Source organism: Pteronotus mesoamericanus, unplaced genomic scaffold, assembly GCF_021234165.1.
Source record: "Pteronotus mesoamericanus isolate MK-2021 breed Mesoamerican mustached bat unplaced genomic scaffold, CSHL_Meso_final contig_557, whole genome shotgun sequence".
Taxonomy (NCBI): domain Eukaryota; kingdom Metazoa; phylum Chordata; class Mammalia; order Chiroptera; family Mormoopidae; genus Pteronotus; species Pteronotus mesoamericanus.
The window spans coordinates 4,157,043-4,173,729 of NW_026555200.1; the positions used below are offsets into that span (position 1 = coordinate 4,157,043).

Sequence of the window (16,687 nt, forward strand, 5' to 3'; positions counted from 1 at the left end):
GATCAGCACGTACTTCGTGAACTTCCTTGGAGACGCAATTGGGTGTGTCAATAGGTCGGGGAGGTTGGAGGTAGCACTTTTTTTGAGACAGTCCATACACACATGCCGACTTGCCAAGCACACAAAGCTCCAGCCCCTGGGCAGGGGAAAGGTGAGAGGTTGCTCAGAGGCAGCCTGAGAGGCTGGGAATAGGGGTGCATTTCTCCAGGGACAGGACCGAAGGGGCTTGTCAGGAACCACGCTGCTAAGAGGCGGCGTATCCGTGAAACGGGTTACAAACGTGGGCGTTGGTGTCAGGCCTGGGGCTCAAGCCCTAGTTCTGCTGCTCATGACCTTGGGCAAGTGACACTCGTTCTTCGTCTCAGCTCTGTTCCTCTGTAAATGGGAACACCGCTCCCCACCTCCTGGGGACATTACACGCGTCAGGCTCAAGGAATCTGAGCTTCTGTGAGGAGCGAGGTGAAAACAGGCATTTCCTCAGTGCCCCTCTCCCCCAGCGGCCCGGAGGGGGCTGTGGGGCAGAGGGCGGGGTTGCTCTTCAGGGGAACAGTTGTGCTCCCCAAACTCTCCTTGGCGCTCACGTTTGGGACGTTCATCACGCTTGCATCCTGGCTGACTGCGTATTCTGAAAAATAACCCACTTCTCACCTGGCCGCTGACAGCAACTGCCAAGGGAGGGGAGTCCTGTCGGAGGGAGAGGCTCTGCCCTCACGGCCAGTGAGTCAGGTGTGAGGCCAGCTCGAGCAGCTGGACTAATTTGTCCCTAGCAGCCGGCTGCCTGCCACTTCCTCCTCTCCCACCCTTATTTGGAGCCCCTGACAGCTGAGCCGCAAACCAACTGGGCGTCCGAACCGTCACCCTCTGCTTCCCGGCATGGGTCCCGTTGCCCAGGAGAAAGAAGCTGGAGGCATCGCTGCGAGATAACCAAGGACTCTTTTTTGCTCTTCTCACACCTTTGAAGTGGGAACCTCTTGAGGCAAATCAACAAGAATGTGGCTCTTGCAGCCTAGGTTCCCGGGGCTTGCGGGGGCTGCTCAAGGTGGAGGGCTGTGAAGGGCTCTGCTGGACCGATAACTTTAAAAGGGCATCTTCTGCTGGCTCCTCACTCGGCTGCTTTATCGCCGCAAGTGACAGAATGGGGAGGGTTCTGTCCCTCTTGCGCTCTTGGAGGGCCGGGGGGCTATAAAAAGGGGAGGCGCAGGGCAGCTGGGAGACGGAGACGAACGAAGGTCGTAGAGGGAAGCCAGAGAGGAGAGAGAAAGGGCAGCACGCAGCAGACCGCTCCTGGACCGACGCCGGCATGGGCTCCTTCCTCACCATCACCGCGAGCTTCCTCCTCTTTCTGGCCCTTCAGCTCCCAGGACAAAGCAGAGCTAACCCAGTGTACGGCTCTGTGTCCAACACTGACCTGATGGATTTCAAGGTAGGGCCGGGAAGGGGGCATGGTCTGGGGCCAGGGGACTTTGTGACACTCTGCTAGCCAGCGAGACCTCTTTCTTTCCCTGTTTTCCTTTTGTAAAGAATTTGCTGGACCACTTGGAGGACAAGATGCCTATAGAAGATGAGGTCGTGCCCCCACAAGTACTCAGTGAGCAGACTGAGGAAGCTGGGGCAGCGCTCAGCCCCCTCCCTGAGGTGCCTCCCTGGACTGGGGAGGTCAACCCGGCCCAGAGAGAGGGGGGTGCCCTTGGGCGGGGCCCCTGGGACTCCTCGGATAGATCTGCCCTCCTGAAAAACAAGCTGAGGGCGCTGCTCGCTGCCCCGCGGAGCCTGCGGAGGTCCAGCTGCTTTGGGGGCAGGATAGACAGGATTGGAGCACAGAGTGGACTGGGCTGCAACAGCTTCCGGGTAAGAGGGACTGGGGGTGGGAATGGGGTGGGCAGGAAGGAAATTGTTGTTCCATCGGGTCTCACACCCCATCATAGGACACTGCCAGGGGATGCCTTTGGCAGGAAACGGGCCCGCATAGCAGCTCATTCCCTTGGAAATCTCTGCCCCTACTCGGTGGCTGTCCCATGAACACAGGGCCAATGGCATCATCCTTAGCTTGCTGAGAAAATGAGAAAAAAAGTTACTGCCATGAGCACTGGGTACTGATATGTTCATGGGGCCAAGTCACCTTGACCCTGCTGATTGGCAGGTCATGCTCCTCCCCCAGAACAGTCAGATCCAAAAGGCCAATGGGAACTGCCCGGGGCTAACCTTATAAGCTTCTAATGAGCAACTTGTTTATCAGTTCATGCAACTCGGAGGATCATCCGACTAAGTGGGGGTGCTGGTGGGAAGGGAGCATAGTCCTATGAAGCTGTGAAGGCCATTTATTTTTCAGATGCCCAGTAGAGCCAGGTCACCAAGCCAAACATGTCTGTGCTTTCTTCGCAGTACCGAAGATAATAGCCAGGCCAGGGCAGGATTCGAGAGGCCCACATCCCCTGGCGTCTTTCGCTCAACTTTTGTCGCATCTCCTTGCCATCGAGTTGAGTTGTGATGAGCACCCTGTTCGAGCTGCAGCTGCCTGTAAACATTTCTCACCTTTTATGCTAAATGTAGATAAAGTGGCTTCCCCGCCTCTCCCACCTCGTGCATTAAAATTGTAAGGTAAACCCTCACCTGTGATTGACAGAGGTTTGAAAACGAATAAACTTCAGCACCACGGACAGAAGCCGAGGCGCTCGGTGTCGGCTGCGTTCTTTCTGATTCCCTGGGGGGAAGCATTCAGCCCAAGGGTCCTTATCCTCTCACCTTTGGTCATAGAGAAGGCCTGATGCCTTTCTTCCTCCTTTTAACCATAATTAACAAGCTTTGTTTTTAGAGCAATTTTAGGTTCACCATGGCAGGAGCGAGTGGGAAGTATCGATTTCCCATAGGCCCCCCCGTCTGATCACAGGCTCAGCCTCCCCCATTATCAACATGCCCCCGAGATGATGCGTTTGTTAGTTGATGGACCTGCATGGACACATCATTATCACTCCAGTTCCATAGTTGACACAGAGTTCATTCTTGGTGGTGTACATTCTGTGGATTTGGACAAATCCTTCCTTCCTCTTTATTTATTCACATTTGGTGGGGGTGGTGGGGGACTGGGGTTCAAACTGCAGTTCTCAACCTGCTCTCTCATTCCAGCTTCATCATAGATCCTGAAAAAGCCCCCGGAGACTGAAAGATCATTATTTTTTTAGATTTGCTCATATTCAGGGCCCTTAATTATTAAAAAGAAAACTTAAAACATCTAAGCTTTCTTCCCTCTGGTTACGCCTAATGTAGGTTGAATGCAATAGACAATTTTTGCACACCTAGTACTTTTTGGTTACGTTTTTTTAAGGCACTTTTATAAAATGAGGGCACAACATTTTCCGATACATTTTGTTAGCTGCTGCAGCTGAGCAAATAGCACTTTTAGTTTTAAGAAGAGGCAAAGAATTTGGGTTTAAAGGCTGAGCAAAGTGAAGGAAGAAACGTTTGCTCTGCTGACGCATGGCAAGTTGATGTTTTGGGTACCAACACATATTTTAAAAATAGCCACCGTCTTCCCCTAATCCAGGTCCAAGGTGCCTGGACTTGAGGATTTTCCTGAGGTGGGAGCCACTGGAGAAGACGGTTTCTGTGTATCTGCTTCTGAAAATGTGTCCTAAAGGGAAATTGCCAGGCAGTGAGTTCACCGGCAACAGGAGAGTAGCTCTCTGACCCGTTTCCCGCCCTCACCTCCGCGCGCCTCACTCTGCATCAGCTCCTGTGACACTCCTCCCACACACGCGCGCGGTCGCTTCTCGGTGCCCTTAGTTCTGCTATTCTATCCACTGGAGTACGCTTCACGGAGAACATCCGCTCATTCTTCCTCAAGGCTCACGATGAATGCCACGTATTGCCAAAGCCTTCCCTGATACCACGTGCTCAGTATAAACCCAACTCTCCCCCGGCAGCGCTGTGCGTATAACTGCTGTAAGAGGGCAGAATTTGTCTTGGTAGGCAGCTGCGTCGGTTCCTGGACTGCAAGCTCTTTGAGGGTAAAGGCCCCTTTCAGCACCCCCAGCAGCACACGGAACCGTCCATGCTCTATACGTGTTGGTCAAATTGGCTTGGTCTTTTACCGAAATTGGGAAAAGAGGTAATAAAATAGCAACTTACTCCTTGCAGAGGGGCAGGGGAGCCAGAAGTGAATTGATGGTTAGGGAGTGGAGACAGGGAAGGAACTCTAACCTAACCACTTCCAATGAAAATGTTCCTGACGTAGCCCTGGCTGGTACAGTTCAGTGGACTGAGCGCCAGCCTGCAAACCAAAGGGTCGCCAGTTAAATTCCCAGTCCAGGCACAAGCCTGGATTGCAGGCCAGGACCCCAGTTAGGGGGTGCTTGAGAGGCAACCACACACTGATGTTTCTTTCCCTCTCTTTCTCCCTCCCTTCTCCTCTCTAAAAATAAATAAAATCTTAAAAAAAAAATGTTCCTTATGTGGACTTCAAACTCAGAAGGGTGGGGTAGGGAGAAGCAGAGGGCTAACAAGGACAAGGGCAGGGAGCGCGGAAGAAGCATCTGTCCAAAGCGCCTCCGAGGTCGGGCACAGGGGTGGGAGGTGCTGGGAGGGAAGGGCGGTGAGCTGGGTGTCACCGTGACACAGAGGGTCGGCTGCAAGTGCCAAACGCACAGAAAATGTCCCTGGAACTTGGGGATAGGTGGAGCGGGCTGATCGAAAGACCGTTTCTACTGCTGCTGGCACGGCAACTTAAAGCAGATCAGTCAGAGAAAAAGCAAGTCGCCCTTCTGGCAACACCAGAAGTGAACAAAAAGCAGTGACACATGGCACCAACAGACGGTAGCCACAAGGTTGGAACATCTACAGACTCAGTATTGATGCCGTTGCTTCCGGTTGGCTCTCGGCGGACTCTGTGGGCAAATTCCTAAACACAGCAGTGTCTGGATAGCGGGTCGGCGCTCCGACTACTGTGGGGAGCAGCTGCTGGAGCGAACAGGCAGCGCTTCCGCAGGAGGAAAGGACAGTAAGCAAGACCTGACAGCACCCACGTGGCGGGGGTGGGGGCAGCGGACGGAGGAGGGGTAGCTTCATGATTTTCGCCAGGATCCACGGGACTCAGCCGGTCCTCATCAAGGCAGGGCGTGGGCCCCTGTGAATGAAGACCCCTGCTGGGAACACCAGGAGAGGGCCGAGGCTTTAACGCTGCTTCCCAGCGTTGCTACTTTTTTTTACATGTTAGTAAGAGAGACAGTGTCAACTAAAAAACAAGTACCACTTTAAAGGAGGAACGCTGTGGAGACAAAGGCTAAAGGAGACAGATGAAGACGTTTTACTCTGACATGGTAAGGTTACAGTGAGAATATCCGAGTTCCAAAAGTTCAAATAAAAATAGGATTTTACAAATTAAAAAACATACTATTTACATACACAGTGGAATTAGCTAACATTACCACACAAACAGTGCAAATGAAGAAAGGAAGCTGCTGCCGTCACAATAACCAAAGTCCACAGGGGCTGCAGGGCAACGCTGCAGGCGGGCACCGCGGGCCAGGAGGGGTGTCTGGCTTGGCCGGAGGCTTCCTTGTCACCCAGGGCTGTGTCAGTGTGCGACTTCACGTCCGAAATGTCATGTGGCTGGCTGGCTCAAGCAAGCGTCCATTCTAGCCAGGAGCCGCTAGCTAAGCAAGGCCATGAGCAAATCACCCCTCAGAGCACAAAAGTCCCTTGGCAGTGAGGACTCTACTCCCCACTTCCCCATCTGCCTCAGCCGGGAACCACAACCACCGCGAGCCACCCCCAGAACCCCCGTGTGGGGGCCATACCACGGGGCAGCCATGGGACCCGATGAACGTTGAAAACAGGTCTCTAACTGAAATCAAAGGAGCGAGGCTAACAGTTACTTTGTTACAAGTGGGGCGGTGGCTGTCTTTGGGCTTCTCTGGAAAGGACAGATGTCCCCAGAGGACAGGAAGTGTGTCTTTCCAGCGGGGCCTGGGTTGGGGTCCTCCCGGGAGCTGTGCAGGCAGTTCGGGGCGGGGTGGGGGGGAGGCATTGCCTCCTGCCCTCTGTCTCTGGGCTACGCTGATGAGGACAATTATTTGGTGGCTTAAAAGCAACGCAATGTGCGCGAGGGGTAAATTCCGACGATGTTCCCCGGGTGGCTCTGGGGACCCCGCCCGGGACGCCGGAGGCGCTCCCCAGGACCTGCCCCAGTCTTGGTGCAGGCTGCAGGACAGCCTGTCCAACCCGCGCTACCTCCTCCTTCGTACGAGGGGGAATAATGTGGCCAAGCTCCCAATGCTGCTTCAAAATCAAGTGGCAGCTGCTTGAACACAATCACATTGAGAAGGCCTTGCCTTTTTGGTCCCTGTGATTTCCTAAACAGTTTATTGGGGGTTTCACCCACATTTCACACATCAAGTGCACCCAGAGAGGCTGAAAAACTTGGACCTTGAAGTACTTTTGGTCAGAGATTTGAAAAGAGCGAGGAGGGGGCCACAGACGGTCGGAAAAGACCCTGACGCGGCCCCTCACGGACGTGATGCATCAGTATGTGTTAAGCACAAGACCAGAGGCAGTGGAGCCGGGACTGACCCCCCCGCCCCCCAGCTGAAAGGGTCCTGACATCGAAGTCAACTCGGGGCGGAGCGAGAACAGGGCTGCCTGGCCGAGGCCCTGAAGCCTTCACCACCTCTGTGAGTAAAACAGAACATTAAATGCAAACGAACGCCACCCTGAGTCCCAAAGCACACCTGCCACCGGCCTGCCTGGCGGGCCCAGGATGCTGATGAGCATCTGAGAGGGCGGAAGGAAGAGGCCAGGGAGAGCAAATGTCCGACACCCAGACGCCCACTCCGGGGCCTGCTCCGGGAGGACCACCGGCCTGGAGCGGAACGAAGCCCCTGACACACAGCGGGGCTTCCCGTGTGGGACGCTGGCACCTCCAGGCTACGTTCTCGCAGGAGGCGTCTCCCCGCCCCCACTCCAGGCAGACCCTCCTGAAGTTTCCGTCACTGAGCCCCTCCGTGGGCTGCGGGTGGTCACAGCAGGGAAGTGACAGGTTTGTGAAGGGGGGACAGCCTGGTCCTCAAATACGCCATCGGCTTCATCACAACGCTTGGGCTTCTCGAGCCGGATCATGCACCTTGTCGCGGCCACCAGCTCAGGGTTCACTCCTCTCCGTCTCAGAGGTCACCGTGCCATCCTCCAGGGCAGTTCCATCTAGGGGTGCCTGCTTTCAGTGACCTCGGGGTGCGGGGCCACCGAGGTCCTCTGGGCTGTGGCTGCTTTACCAGGACGATGCAGGAAAAACGTAAGGGCGGTTTAGCAATTCGGTGGAGGTGGAAAGGGGCAGGGACGGATCAGAGCCACAAGGAGGCCATGAATGACTTGGGAAATGGAGACAGAGCTGCCATGTGACAAAACCGCAGGTGTAAACCTGGCCCTCTCGTCAGGCTTCTCGCTCAGAGGCGACCAGCGGAGTCGAATGCTCTGTGCTTCGGGAAGGTGGCGGTTCTAAGGAGGAGACTGACACCCCAGGGGCCAGACCAGAGCCCCAGAGCCCATCCCCCGGAAGCAGGACAGGTGCCCGAAGTGAACAGATGTCAAGCTGAGATGCCCAACGAAGGAAGGCCTCCTGGACACAGGGCCGTTTTCTCAGGGCCCAATCCCTGAATTTAGTAATTTGTTAATTTTGCAGCTGCATCCCCCGTGTTTGCCTTGGCCACAGCCTCTCCCATCAGTTTAAGGCGACAGCGGGGCAGGAAAACAGCCGGGGGGACGGGGCGCCACGCTGGGCCCCCAGCAGGTGATGCCGGCCTCCCGCTCCGGCCCCAGCGTCAGCGGGGAGTGGGGGCTGTGGCCTGGGCTGGCACTGGATGGAGGGACGCGGGCAGCAGGGAGCGGGGAGACACTTGCTGAGGACGGCAGACAGGTCCAAACCCTGGCGGGTTAATGCCACCCCCGGGATCTCTGACCAGCAAAGCACTTGATGGCTGCAGGCTTTCCGGGGGAGTGGGTGACCGGGGGTGTACCGAGCCCTGGAACAGCCCCCGCCCGCCGTGGCGGCGAGCAGAGCGGCTGCCTCCCCGGGAGCGCCAGGGAAGGGCGGCCGGCCTGCGGCGCGAGGCCGGCGAGCTGGGCCCTCAGATGGCCCGGTAGTGCTGCCGCAGTCTGGCCTGCAGAGACTCGTACGTCAGGTTGTGCCGGGTGATGATCCCAACGATCTAGGACGAGGAGAGAGAGACCCGCGTCACCTGCAGAGTAAAACCCACTGGGGCAAGGCCGTGGGTGAACAGAGCTTGCCCAGCGTGTCACGCAAGCTGAAGGACGCAGGACCAGTCCTATGTGACACAGAACAGATGTGACCTCAGAACTAGGACCCCTACTTCAGAGGCTACCTGGTTCCTGGATGGAACGGGACACCCAGATGACGAGGCCTCCTACACTGAAGGCCCACAGGACGGGCTTAGCCCCAAAAACGCTGTAGCTGGACCAGCGAAACCCTGCCTTTGCACACCTTCCTAAGCAGGGCACACGCTCCCCCGCCCTCTCGGTTCCCGCCACAGCCCGCCGTGCGGGTGGCCGAGGCAGAGCCTGACAAAGGCTGCCCGAAGGCTGTGACCCTGCGGCTTGCAAACGCCACCTTCTGAACCATCTGAGTCACTGCCATGTTGATTTACAGTAAGAAATACGGGTATGTATTTGTTCTTTGTCCAATTTCCTGCACAAAGGTCTTAAAACCCTTAGAATTTCCTAGGTGGTAAGAGTTAATGAAGGTGTCTCTTATCTTTCATAACAAGCCCTTTCAACCACACCTGAGAGTACGCTGAGGATGTCACTTTTAGAAAGACCCTAAGGATGGAGGCTGGCTGCCAGGGGAACCAACCACAAGACTAGAGGATTAGCACTTTCAGCCCAAGCCCCTCCCTGGGGTGGGGGGTGGGAGCTAGAGGTTGAATCTATCACCAACGGCCAATGAGGTAATCAATCGTGCATGTAAGAAAGCCTCCATTAAAACCCTGCACCACAGGGTCAGAGGACTTCCCGGCAGTGAGCACGTCAGTGCTGGGAGGGGCGTGAAGCTCGACACGCCTTGCACACACGTCGCCCTGCGCGTCTCTTCCGTCAGGCGTCAGGCTGCGGCTGAGTGGCGTGCTTTCATAATAAACCAGTAATCTACTCAGCAGACCGTTTCCCTGAGTTCCGTGATCAGGAGGCCCTGGAAGCCTGATTTGGAGCCAGGTCAGAAGCCCAGATGACAGCTGGGACTTTGGGCTGCCATCGGCAGCCGGGTGGAGGCACGGTCTTGTGGGACTGAGCCCTTAACCTGTGGGATCTGGCGCCCTCTGCAGGCAGGCGGTGCCAGCGGGCGCCCAGAGGATCAGAGACGGGCTCGGTGGGGGAGCTCGGCACCTGGGCGACAGATGCACAGAACAGTATGGCGGCGCAGAGGGACAGAGGTCCTCCTGAACAACCACTTCTCGCAGTCACTGCAGAGGTGCCCTGTCACTGATGCGGGCACCGCACACTGTCACCGGGTGGCCCTGTCGGTACAGCTGCTTTAGGGAACACAGCCTGACCCACAGCAATGCCGCGTCAGAACGAGCTGTGCTGTGCGCTTTGACCTCAGAGATGTATCCCTCTCTGGGGGGCGACCTGGCAACATGTGCGGGGGGGGGGGGCGTCACAAAGGGGACACTGCAGTGACGTTTAACACTCCAGCGCAGAGGACGACGGAGTGAGTGACGCCAGCAAGTGACACAGAGCGAGTCTCGCATGCGAGTGCTTCGCGATGGAGTCATGTCCTCCAGGTTAAGCAACACAGGGTATTGAACAGCAGAAACCCTGTTACCATTTTCGTTAAAATTTGATATACAAAATCTCTTTTTAGATGCAGAGAAAAAAGATACATTGAAAAATTAACATGGCTCCCTCTGTAGAGATAGGGGTTTGGTATTTCTTTTTGTTTTTTTGCTTATCTCTATTTTCTTATTTTTCTACAACAAAACAGCAACACTGTGGAATAAGAAAAAAGTGGAGTTCTAAGAAGAAAAAATGGAAAAGTCTGCAGCAATAATTCTTGAATACTATGCGTTGTATCTTTTAAAACTGTCCAAGTGTTTTGCTTGAATTTCTCTCAGTTAATGTTATAAATGCCCATAACAGGCGGGGAACAGCACCCCTCGTACCCACCGCCAGGCGCTGCCAGTCAAGGGTGAAGAGCTGGCCCTAAGCTTTTCCAGTCCATGGTGCCACTGGCGACCTCTGCTGGCCATGCTGGAGACAGCATGTGAGGAACAGGGAAGGCAGAGGGGAAAGTGTGTGAAGCTAGCCAGCTCCCCTGGAGAGTTTCGGAGGGGGTTTTAGTCTAGAAACCTCCCTGCGGGGTTCTGACATGTCCTCCGGACTGAGAAGCCCTGACTCCCAAACAGCCTCTGGTCAGAGGGTCCCTTCCAGAAGGCAGGTGGATGGATGAGGCCGGCGCAGCGGCAGACTCACCTCTCCCACGGCATTCACCACGGGCAAGTGCCGCAGCCCCATTGTTCTGAACAGGTTGAACACTTGGGAGACGCTGGTGTTCGGCGAAACGGTGAAGGGGGACGGGTTCATGTATGGGGTGACATCCTGCGGAGGAAAGACACCTCAACTGACCTGCAGCCAGTTTTGTCCTCAACTGGCTGAGATGCAACCCAGCAGGGTCGGTTCCCGGGGCCCGTCCCTGAGGGACAGCCCTTCTCACCACGATCATCCGCGGGTTCAGCAGGGTCAGGTCCAGGTCGTGGATGTCAGGGTACCGCGGGTAGTCCTCGGCCATCTCGGCGTAGGAGAGGCGCGGCTGGCTGGCGCTCTGCAACACCAACCGAGACATGGTCCTGGCAGCCCGCGCAGCAACGGGCAGGTCGTGGGCACGGCCCCTCCCTCCGTCTGTCCGTGCCCAGCCAGGGGCCCCAGAGCGAGGCGGCCAGGGCAGGTGCTCTGGGGGAGACACCGACCCAAGGCCAGTTCTCAGCCTGTTCCTAGCTGTGTCACCTGGCAAGTCCCGTAACTCCTTTGAACTCCCCTTTCTTCGTCTGTTAAATGGACATTGGTTATTCTCAAGTATAAATCAGAAACGTACTAATAGTAGTTGTGTGGGTTGACGTGTTCTCCCAAAAGTAAGGCCCAAGTCTTAACCCTTGGTGCCTGGGAATGGGGCCTCGCTGGAAATCAGGCCTTGGCAGATGTGACCGAGCACAGATGGGATCCTCCCAGATTAGGGGGGGCCTTAAACCCAAGGACTGGTGGCCTTGTAAACAGAGGAGACGCACAGGGAGAAGACCACGGGACGAGGAGGCAGAGCGGGAGCGACAGGCCCACAGTCAGGGGGCCACGCGAGTGTGGCTGGCAGCCTCCACCAAGGGGGAAGGCGAGGAAGCACCCTGCCCACAGCCTCTGGGGGGAGCACATGACGCCCACGCCAGACTTCCTGCTCTGGCCAGAGCGGCCGCAGGAAACTCAGACACTGGCTCTGCTCCTGCTCCTCCATTCTGGGTCTCACTGCTGCTGTCACTGGGCGCCTGGGCCACCACCATTAGTGATCACAGAGACAAGTACCCGTCACTGCCCTGCCTAGCCTTCCTCCCCTGAACTCCACTCTGCGCACAGCTTTCTCCGTCCACCCCGACTCCCAGGGTGGTGCTGGGCCAGCTCCGGCTGCTCAGCGTGCAGGCGAGGCCTCCAACTTCCCTGTCCCCCGCGCTCCACTCAGCGGCTCTACCCCACCTGCAGCCAGGCTGGTCCTCCCCGGAGACCACGCCCTCTCCCCCTTTAGCCCTCCCTGCCCTGCCCCACGTCAGCTGCTCTTCGTGCACCAGCTGGACCGCGGGTGACTTCAGCTGGCCTCCAATGGACAAGACCTGAGTCAGGAGAGTCTATTTGAAAACTAGTCCTCTGAGCAACTTTTCCAGGCTCCACCGAAAGGGATGAGGTGTGTACGGTGAGCGGGTCTCCAGTCACTGGGGACCACTAACAACACACCCCGCCCACCCCAGCTTAGCTCTACAAAATCCAAAGGAAAGAGGAAAGAGAAGCTACAGCAGAGTTTTTGGGAAGAACAGTATTTCTTTTGATAGCACATGTAAGGAAGTTCACGCCCAGCAGAAACTAAAACACAGGGACTCTATTGAAAGCCTGCAGGCCAGCAGAAGGACACCTGAGGACAGGTGCGGAGACTAGGTGGGGAATGACAGGGGGCTCACACGCCCTGCTCAGCGTCACCTGGAGGACAGCGACTGTGCAGAGGGGGCCATGGGCAGCAGACGCCCCTCGACAGCAGCCCGCTGGCACCTGATTCCCACTGTGCCCCTTGCCCGAGGCGGGGGCTGTGCTCCTACCCTTGTGCCTTCCACGACCCCAGCGCGGACGAGAGACTTACCGACTGACTTTCGGAATAGCAAACTCCTCGGACGAGCAGGGTGACAAGCTGTGATCGAAGGATCAGGCCGTGGAAGGTCAGAGGCCGGAAGCGTTCCTCCATGGTCCAGTCTTCACTTGGGGACTGGTCAGGGTATAGGTTGGGGTAGGGAGTGTATCTGTTACATAAAAACCAGATGCTGCCTAGTGTACCCTCAGCAGGACCGCGTCTCCCCACGTCCCAACCCCTCCCCTAAACTCCCAGACAGCCCGGAGTGAGGGCTGACCCTGCCCGGCCCCTGCAGGCCGCTGGCACAGCGCCCCGTGGCAGGAGGGGCTGTGCCCTCACCTCCGCTCGAGCATCTGCTGCAGGAGGTCCTCCTTCTCAGCTGGCTCCTCTGAGGTCACATGCTCGTCACACATGTTCCGCAGCTCGCTCGACGGGTAAGACTTCATGGACTGGCTGCGTCTGCGCTGCTCGCCGGCCCGGGTGAGGATGCTGGATTTCTGCGGATGGGGAGGGGCGACGAGCACAGCTGTTTCCACCAGGGAGGCCGCGGACGGCCGCACGCGGGCACACCGACTCGGCATCTACTTAGTGTGAGGACCTGGGTGACAGTGAGGGCCCAAAGCGCAGGCCGACAGGAGCTGCAAGACACCCTGGCGGTGGCTCAGGCCTTGATTCACAGGAGCTGCTCGGGGACGGTGGCTTCTGGGGCCGAACACCCCACTCCTTCGATTTGGGGACAGCATCTCGGTTCCCCAGCGGGGGACAATGCCCTCCCACACCACGCTTTGGTGGGGCTGTCCGTCTCTGTGCCCCTCGGCCCCCAAAGCCACAGGGTGGACACAGGACCCAGGTGAGCCAGAGACTCTGCCTCTGCCTGGACTTCAAACTGGGAGCTCCCCGAGGACAGGAAACAGCCAGCGCCGGGGCCCCTGGTCCCCCAGTGTCCGCCAGCCACCGGCTTGCCAGGCACTCCACTCTGGCTCTTGCACTTTCCCACAGGTCCCAGAGCTCCCCATTGATTTTTCTCTTAAGTAGGCCAAGGTCCATCTCTGCTGTTGCCGGCTCTGAACTCTCCCCGATACGACTTGAACACCGTAAATAACGAAACCTCAAGACTGCTGATTAAAAACCACTCTGTCCACGTGCTTCCTGGGAGAATGGACACATGTCCTGACTGGCCTAACAACGTGCACACTTGCCGTTGACTCACTGCCACATATAACGTACAGTGCTGATTTCCCTAAGAGCGGACCAGAGCCACCCGATTGGCGGGGTGTGACCCGCGCTAGTCAGCGTGAGCACCAAGGAACCACGTGTCATCTGACGCCCTCCTCTCCTCTCGGGCTGTTTTCCTTACCTTGAATTTGATGTTGTTACTGATGAGCTGGTTGCCCTTCATGAACTCCTTCTCGTTGCCCCGGTTCTCGGTGACCACCGGGAAGGCGTGGTGGACCGTGGTGCGCAGGATGCTGACCAGAGACTGGATGCGGGTGTGCGGGTAGACGTAGGTCAGGTTGGGCTCCATGATGTCACTGGCTCTCAGCCTGGGGGGGGAGGCAAGCCATCAAACCTCAAGCTAGGGCCCGCGGCACCCCGGAGGCAAGCCGTGACGGGCTGTGCTGGTTCTTCCGCTGCGCGGCCACCTGGTGTGCCTCTCCAGAGCCACCTCCTCTGCACATGCCCGTCCCCATGCCTGGAACGCCCTGCCTGCTCTGTCAAACTACTGGGCCTCTACTCATCCCTTAGCTCAGTGATCCAAGTCCTCTCATTACAACCCCCTCTGCTCGCCCAGGGGACCGACTGGCTGTCCCTGCCTGAGCACTACAAGGTACATTCCATGCGTCACCACTGACTTGCTAATTCTTCTACTGGAATTAAAAAAAATGTCTGGGTGCCCCTGTAGACCAGGGATGGCAACTGTGGGCCACGGGTCAAGTCCCTGCCTGTGTCGCTCACACACGGTCTACGGCTGCTTCTGCACCACGAGCGCAGAGCCGGGCAACTGTGACAGGGACCACGTGGCCTGCTGACAGCGTTTACTATCTGCCCCTTTATGGAAGTCTGCTGACCCCGACGTTAGACCTCACGGGCCTTGTGTGACAACCCAGACACAGGAGCCCCAAACTCTCGGTGGGCGGATGGATAATTTGGTAATTATGCCCAGAATAATCACTGCTGATAGCACGGGATTCCGTTAGGCACCCATGCATGCGGCAGGCCAGATCTCAAACGGGGCTTAGCAGCCCTTTACACGTTCAGTCCTAACAGACTTGTGTATTGCGGAGCGCTTACTTCCTGCTTAACCAGAACAGCACAGGAACCAAACCATGGCTCACCCCGGCCATCCTGCCCCTGTCACCTGCCCTGACCCAGCTCCCAGCCACACTGAGCTGATCCATGTCCCCAAACATGTTCAGGAACAAATGTGCCTGCTATTTTAATGACCTTCCCGTTATTTACCGTCTCACTTAATTCCAACCCAAGAATATAAATAACCATTTCCTACCCTAAAACAAACCTTCCTTGGGCACTAGTGTTTACAAATTAATTCGGAAAAGGGGACATGAAGGGACGTCATGGCCTCACTTGTCCATTTCCGCCTCCGTCTCCCATTCCAGCAGCGGCACTCCTCGCAGGCCCACGTGGACATCGTAAATGCCCTTATTGAAGAAGTCGCCCGTCCACTTGGCCACCTGGAACACAAAGTGAAGACCTGAAAAGAGACTGCAGTGGGGCAAACTCGGCCCAAACCCGAGAGAGGCCTCGAGGGGGCGCTCACCATCAGAGTGATCATAATGGGAAGCCCGTAGGTGATCTCATTGGTGGATTCGATCAGGATGACCGTGAGACTGATGGTCATGCGGACGACCCCGCCCAAGAAGGCCGCGGCACCAATCAGGGCAAAGGTGCCCGAGTAGATATGGCCCAATCCAATGTAGCTGATGAAGAAAGAAAAGGAGAATGTGGCTTAGAATCACACGGCAGGGAGGGGCAGGGGCCACGGTTCACACACTTGTGCATCTATGTAAATACGTGCACGCTCAGGCACACGCACACACGGTACCTTTTGAGGATGTTGGCAACTAAACGGCCAAAAGCGGCTCCACACAGCAGAGAAGGCACAAAGAGGCCGCTGGGAACAGAAATGCCGTAAGTCCAACATGCAAGCAAGAAGTAGAGGACGAAGAACAAAGCCAAAGTGATGGGGCTAAAGGTACCTGCAAGGCAAGGACAGACCTGAGTTCCACTACCAGATGCCCGCCAAGGCCCCCTGGGCCACCGCGGCTCCTTCAGGCCCTTCTGCACCCCAGCCAGTCCCCTCTGACACCGGAGGTGAAATGCTAACCTCGTCCGGGCTGGCATTACAGAGGAAAGCCCTGCTCTTGCTCAGAATTAAGGGCAAGGCTGGCCGTGTCTGCAGGCCAGCACGGGGGGGGGGGGGTAATTATTATTTGTTCTCTGTAGGAAAAACCAGCCACCCAGGAATGGGGGGGTGCACAGGAACGCACCATCCTGGTGGAAGAGCTGAAGGATGGCAGACTCCTGGGGGTTGAAGAAAAGCGTGGCCATGTCATTGTAGGTCTCGTTGGGACAAAAAAAGGTCTTGATACTTGAATTCACATCTTCTGACGTGACCTAAGCAACAGAAATCGAGGTCAGTACAAGGTCAGTACACCTCACTGGGGCACTCGCTCTTCCAGTAGGAGGTCCCCAGTTACATCGAAAACGCCTGACATTTAAGCTTTTCCCGTGAATTAAACAGGCGGTAAAAAGCAGATCTACCCCCAAGAGCAGCCAACTGATGCTGCGTTCCTTACACTTTGAGTGATGAACCAGGATGCGGGCCCTCGTTCACCCACATTCAGTGAAAATGTACCGACAGTTCTGAGTCGCCGCGGATCTGGCCTCGCCTCTTCTCCCCGGGCTGCCTTTGTGTGTGACATCCAGGAGGCCGGGCCCAAGACCCCGGGGACCGGGGAGGGGAGACGAGGTCGGTGACAGGCAAGTGGCTGGGGGTTGAAAGATCTGTGAAGTGTCCAGGGTGTGGCTGACCTAATGCCCCAACTTTGGTTCCAAATGGAGAAAGCCCCCCACCCTGAATTTGCTGCGAAAGCAAAGCCACATCCACACAAGGCCTGATGCGCAGGAGCTACTGCCCTGCCCGCTGCCTCCCCGAGGCTCCAGCGGGCTGAACACAACCCAGCCTGGGAAAAGGGATTATTTCTCCACATTTCAGACCTCTCATTCTCTCATCACTTTGTGTAGGAAGATGAAACTCTGGTACTGCCTAACTCCTTCAAGGGCAAGGGTATT

At 56.6% G+C, this 16,687-nt stretch overlaps 2 protein-coding genes across 2 annotated transcripts in view; one reads left to right on the forward strand and one right to left on the reverse strand.

The window, feature by feature from the left end:
- Positions 1 to 721: 721 nt before the first annotated feature.
- On the forward strand, positions 722 to 2,662 carry NPPA (natriuretic peptide A). Its single transcript, XM_054579642.1, has 3 exons — positions 722 to 1,423; positions 1,522 to 1,848; positions 2,383 to 2,662. The coding sequence occupies exons 1-3, from the start codon at positions 1,301 to 1,303 to the stop codon at positions 2,392 to 2,394; spliced, it is 462 nt and encodes a 153-aa protein (XP_054435617.1). The 5' UTR covers positions 722 to 1,300; the 3' UTR covers positions 2,395 to 2,662.
- A 5,452-nt stretch (positions 2,663 to 8,114) lies between these two features.
- CLCN6 (chloride voltage-gated channel 6) overlaps positions 8,115 to 16,687 on the reverse strand; it is a 28,195-nt gene continuing 19,622 nt past the window's right edge. Inside the window, exons 14-23 of the mRNA XM_054579737.1 lie at positions 15,883 to 16,009; positions 15,438 to 15,591; positions 15,153 to 15,312; positions 14,960 to 15,066; positions 13,731 to 13,917; positions 12,713 to 12,870; positions 12,386 to 12,542; positions 10,712 to 10,819; positions 10,471 to 10,596; positions 8,115 to 8,195 (exon numbers count right to left, since the gene is read on the reverse strand). Coding sequence (XP_054435712.1) covers positions 8,115 to 8,195; positions 10,471 to 10,596; positions 10,712 to 10,819; positions 12,386 to 12,542; positions 12,713 to 12,870; positions 13,731 to 13,917; positions 14,960 to 15,066; positions 15,153 to 15,312; positions 15,438 to 15,591; positions 15,883 to 16,009 — 1,365 coding nt within the window. The remainder of the gene's footprint in view (positions 8,196 to 10,470; positions 10,597 to 10,711; positions 10,820 to 12,385; positions 12,543 to 12,712; positions 12,871 to 13,730; positions 13,918 to 14,959; positions 15,067 to 15,152; positions 15,313 to 15,437; positions 15,592 to 15,882; positions 16,010 to 16,687) is intronic.

Coding starts and splice junctions, on each gene's coding strand:
- NPPA (XM_054579642.1), top strand. CDS start 1,301: ATGGGCTCCTTCCTCACCATCACCGCGAGCTTCCTCCTCTTTCTGGCC. Junction 1,424..1,521: donor CTGACCTGATGGATTTCAAG/GTAGGGCCGGGA, acceptor CCTTTTGTAAAG/AATTTGCTGGACCACTTGGA.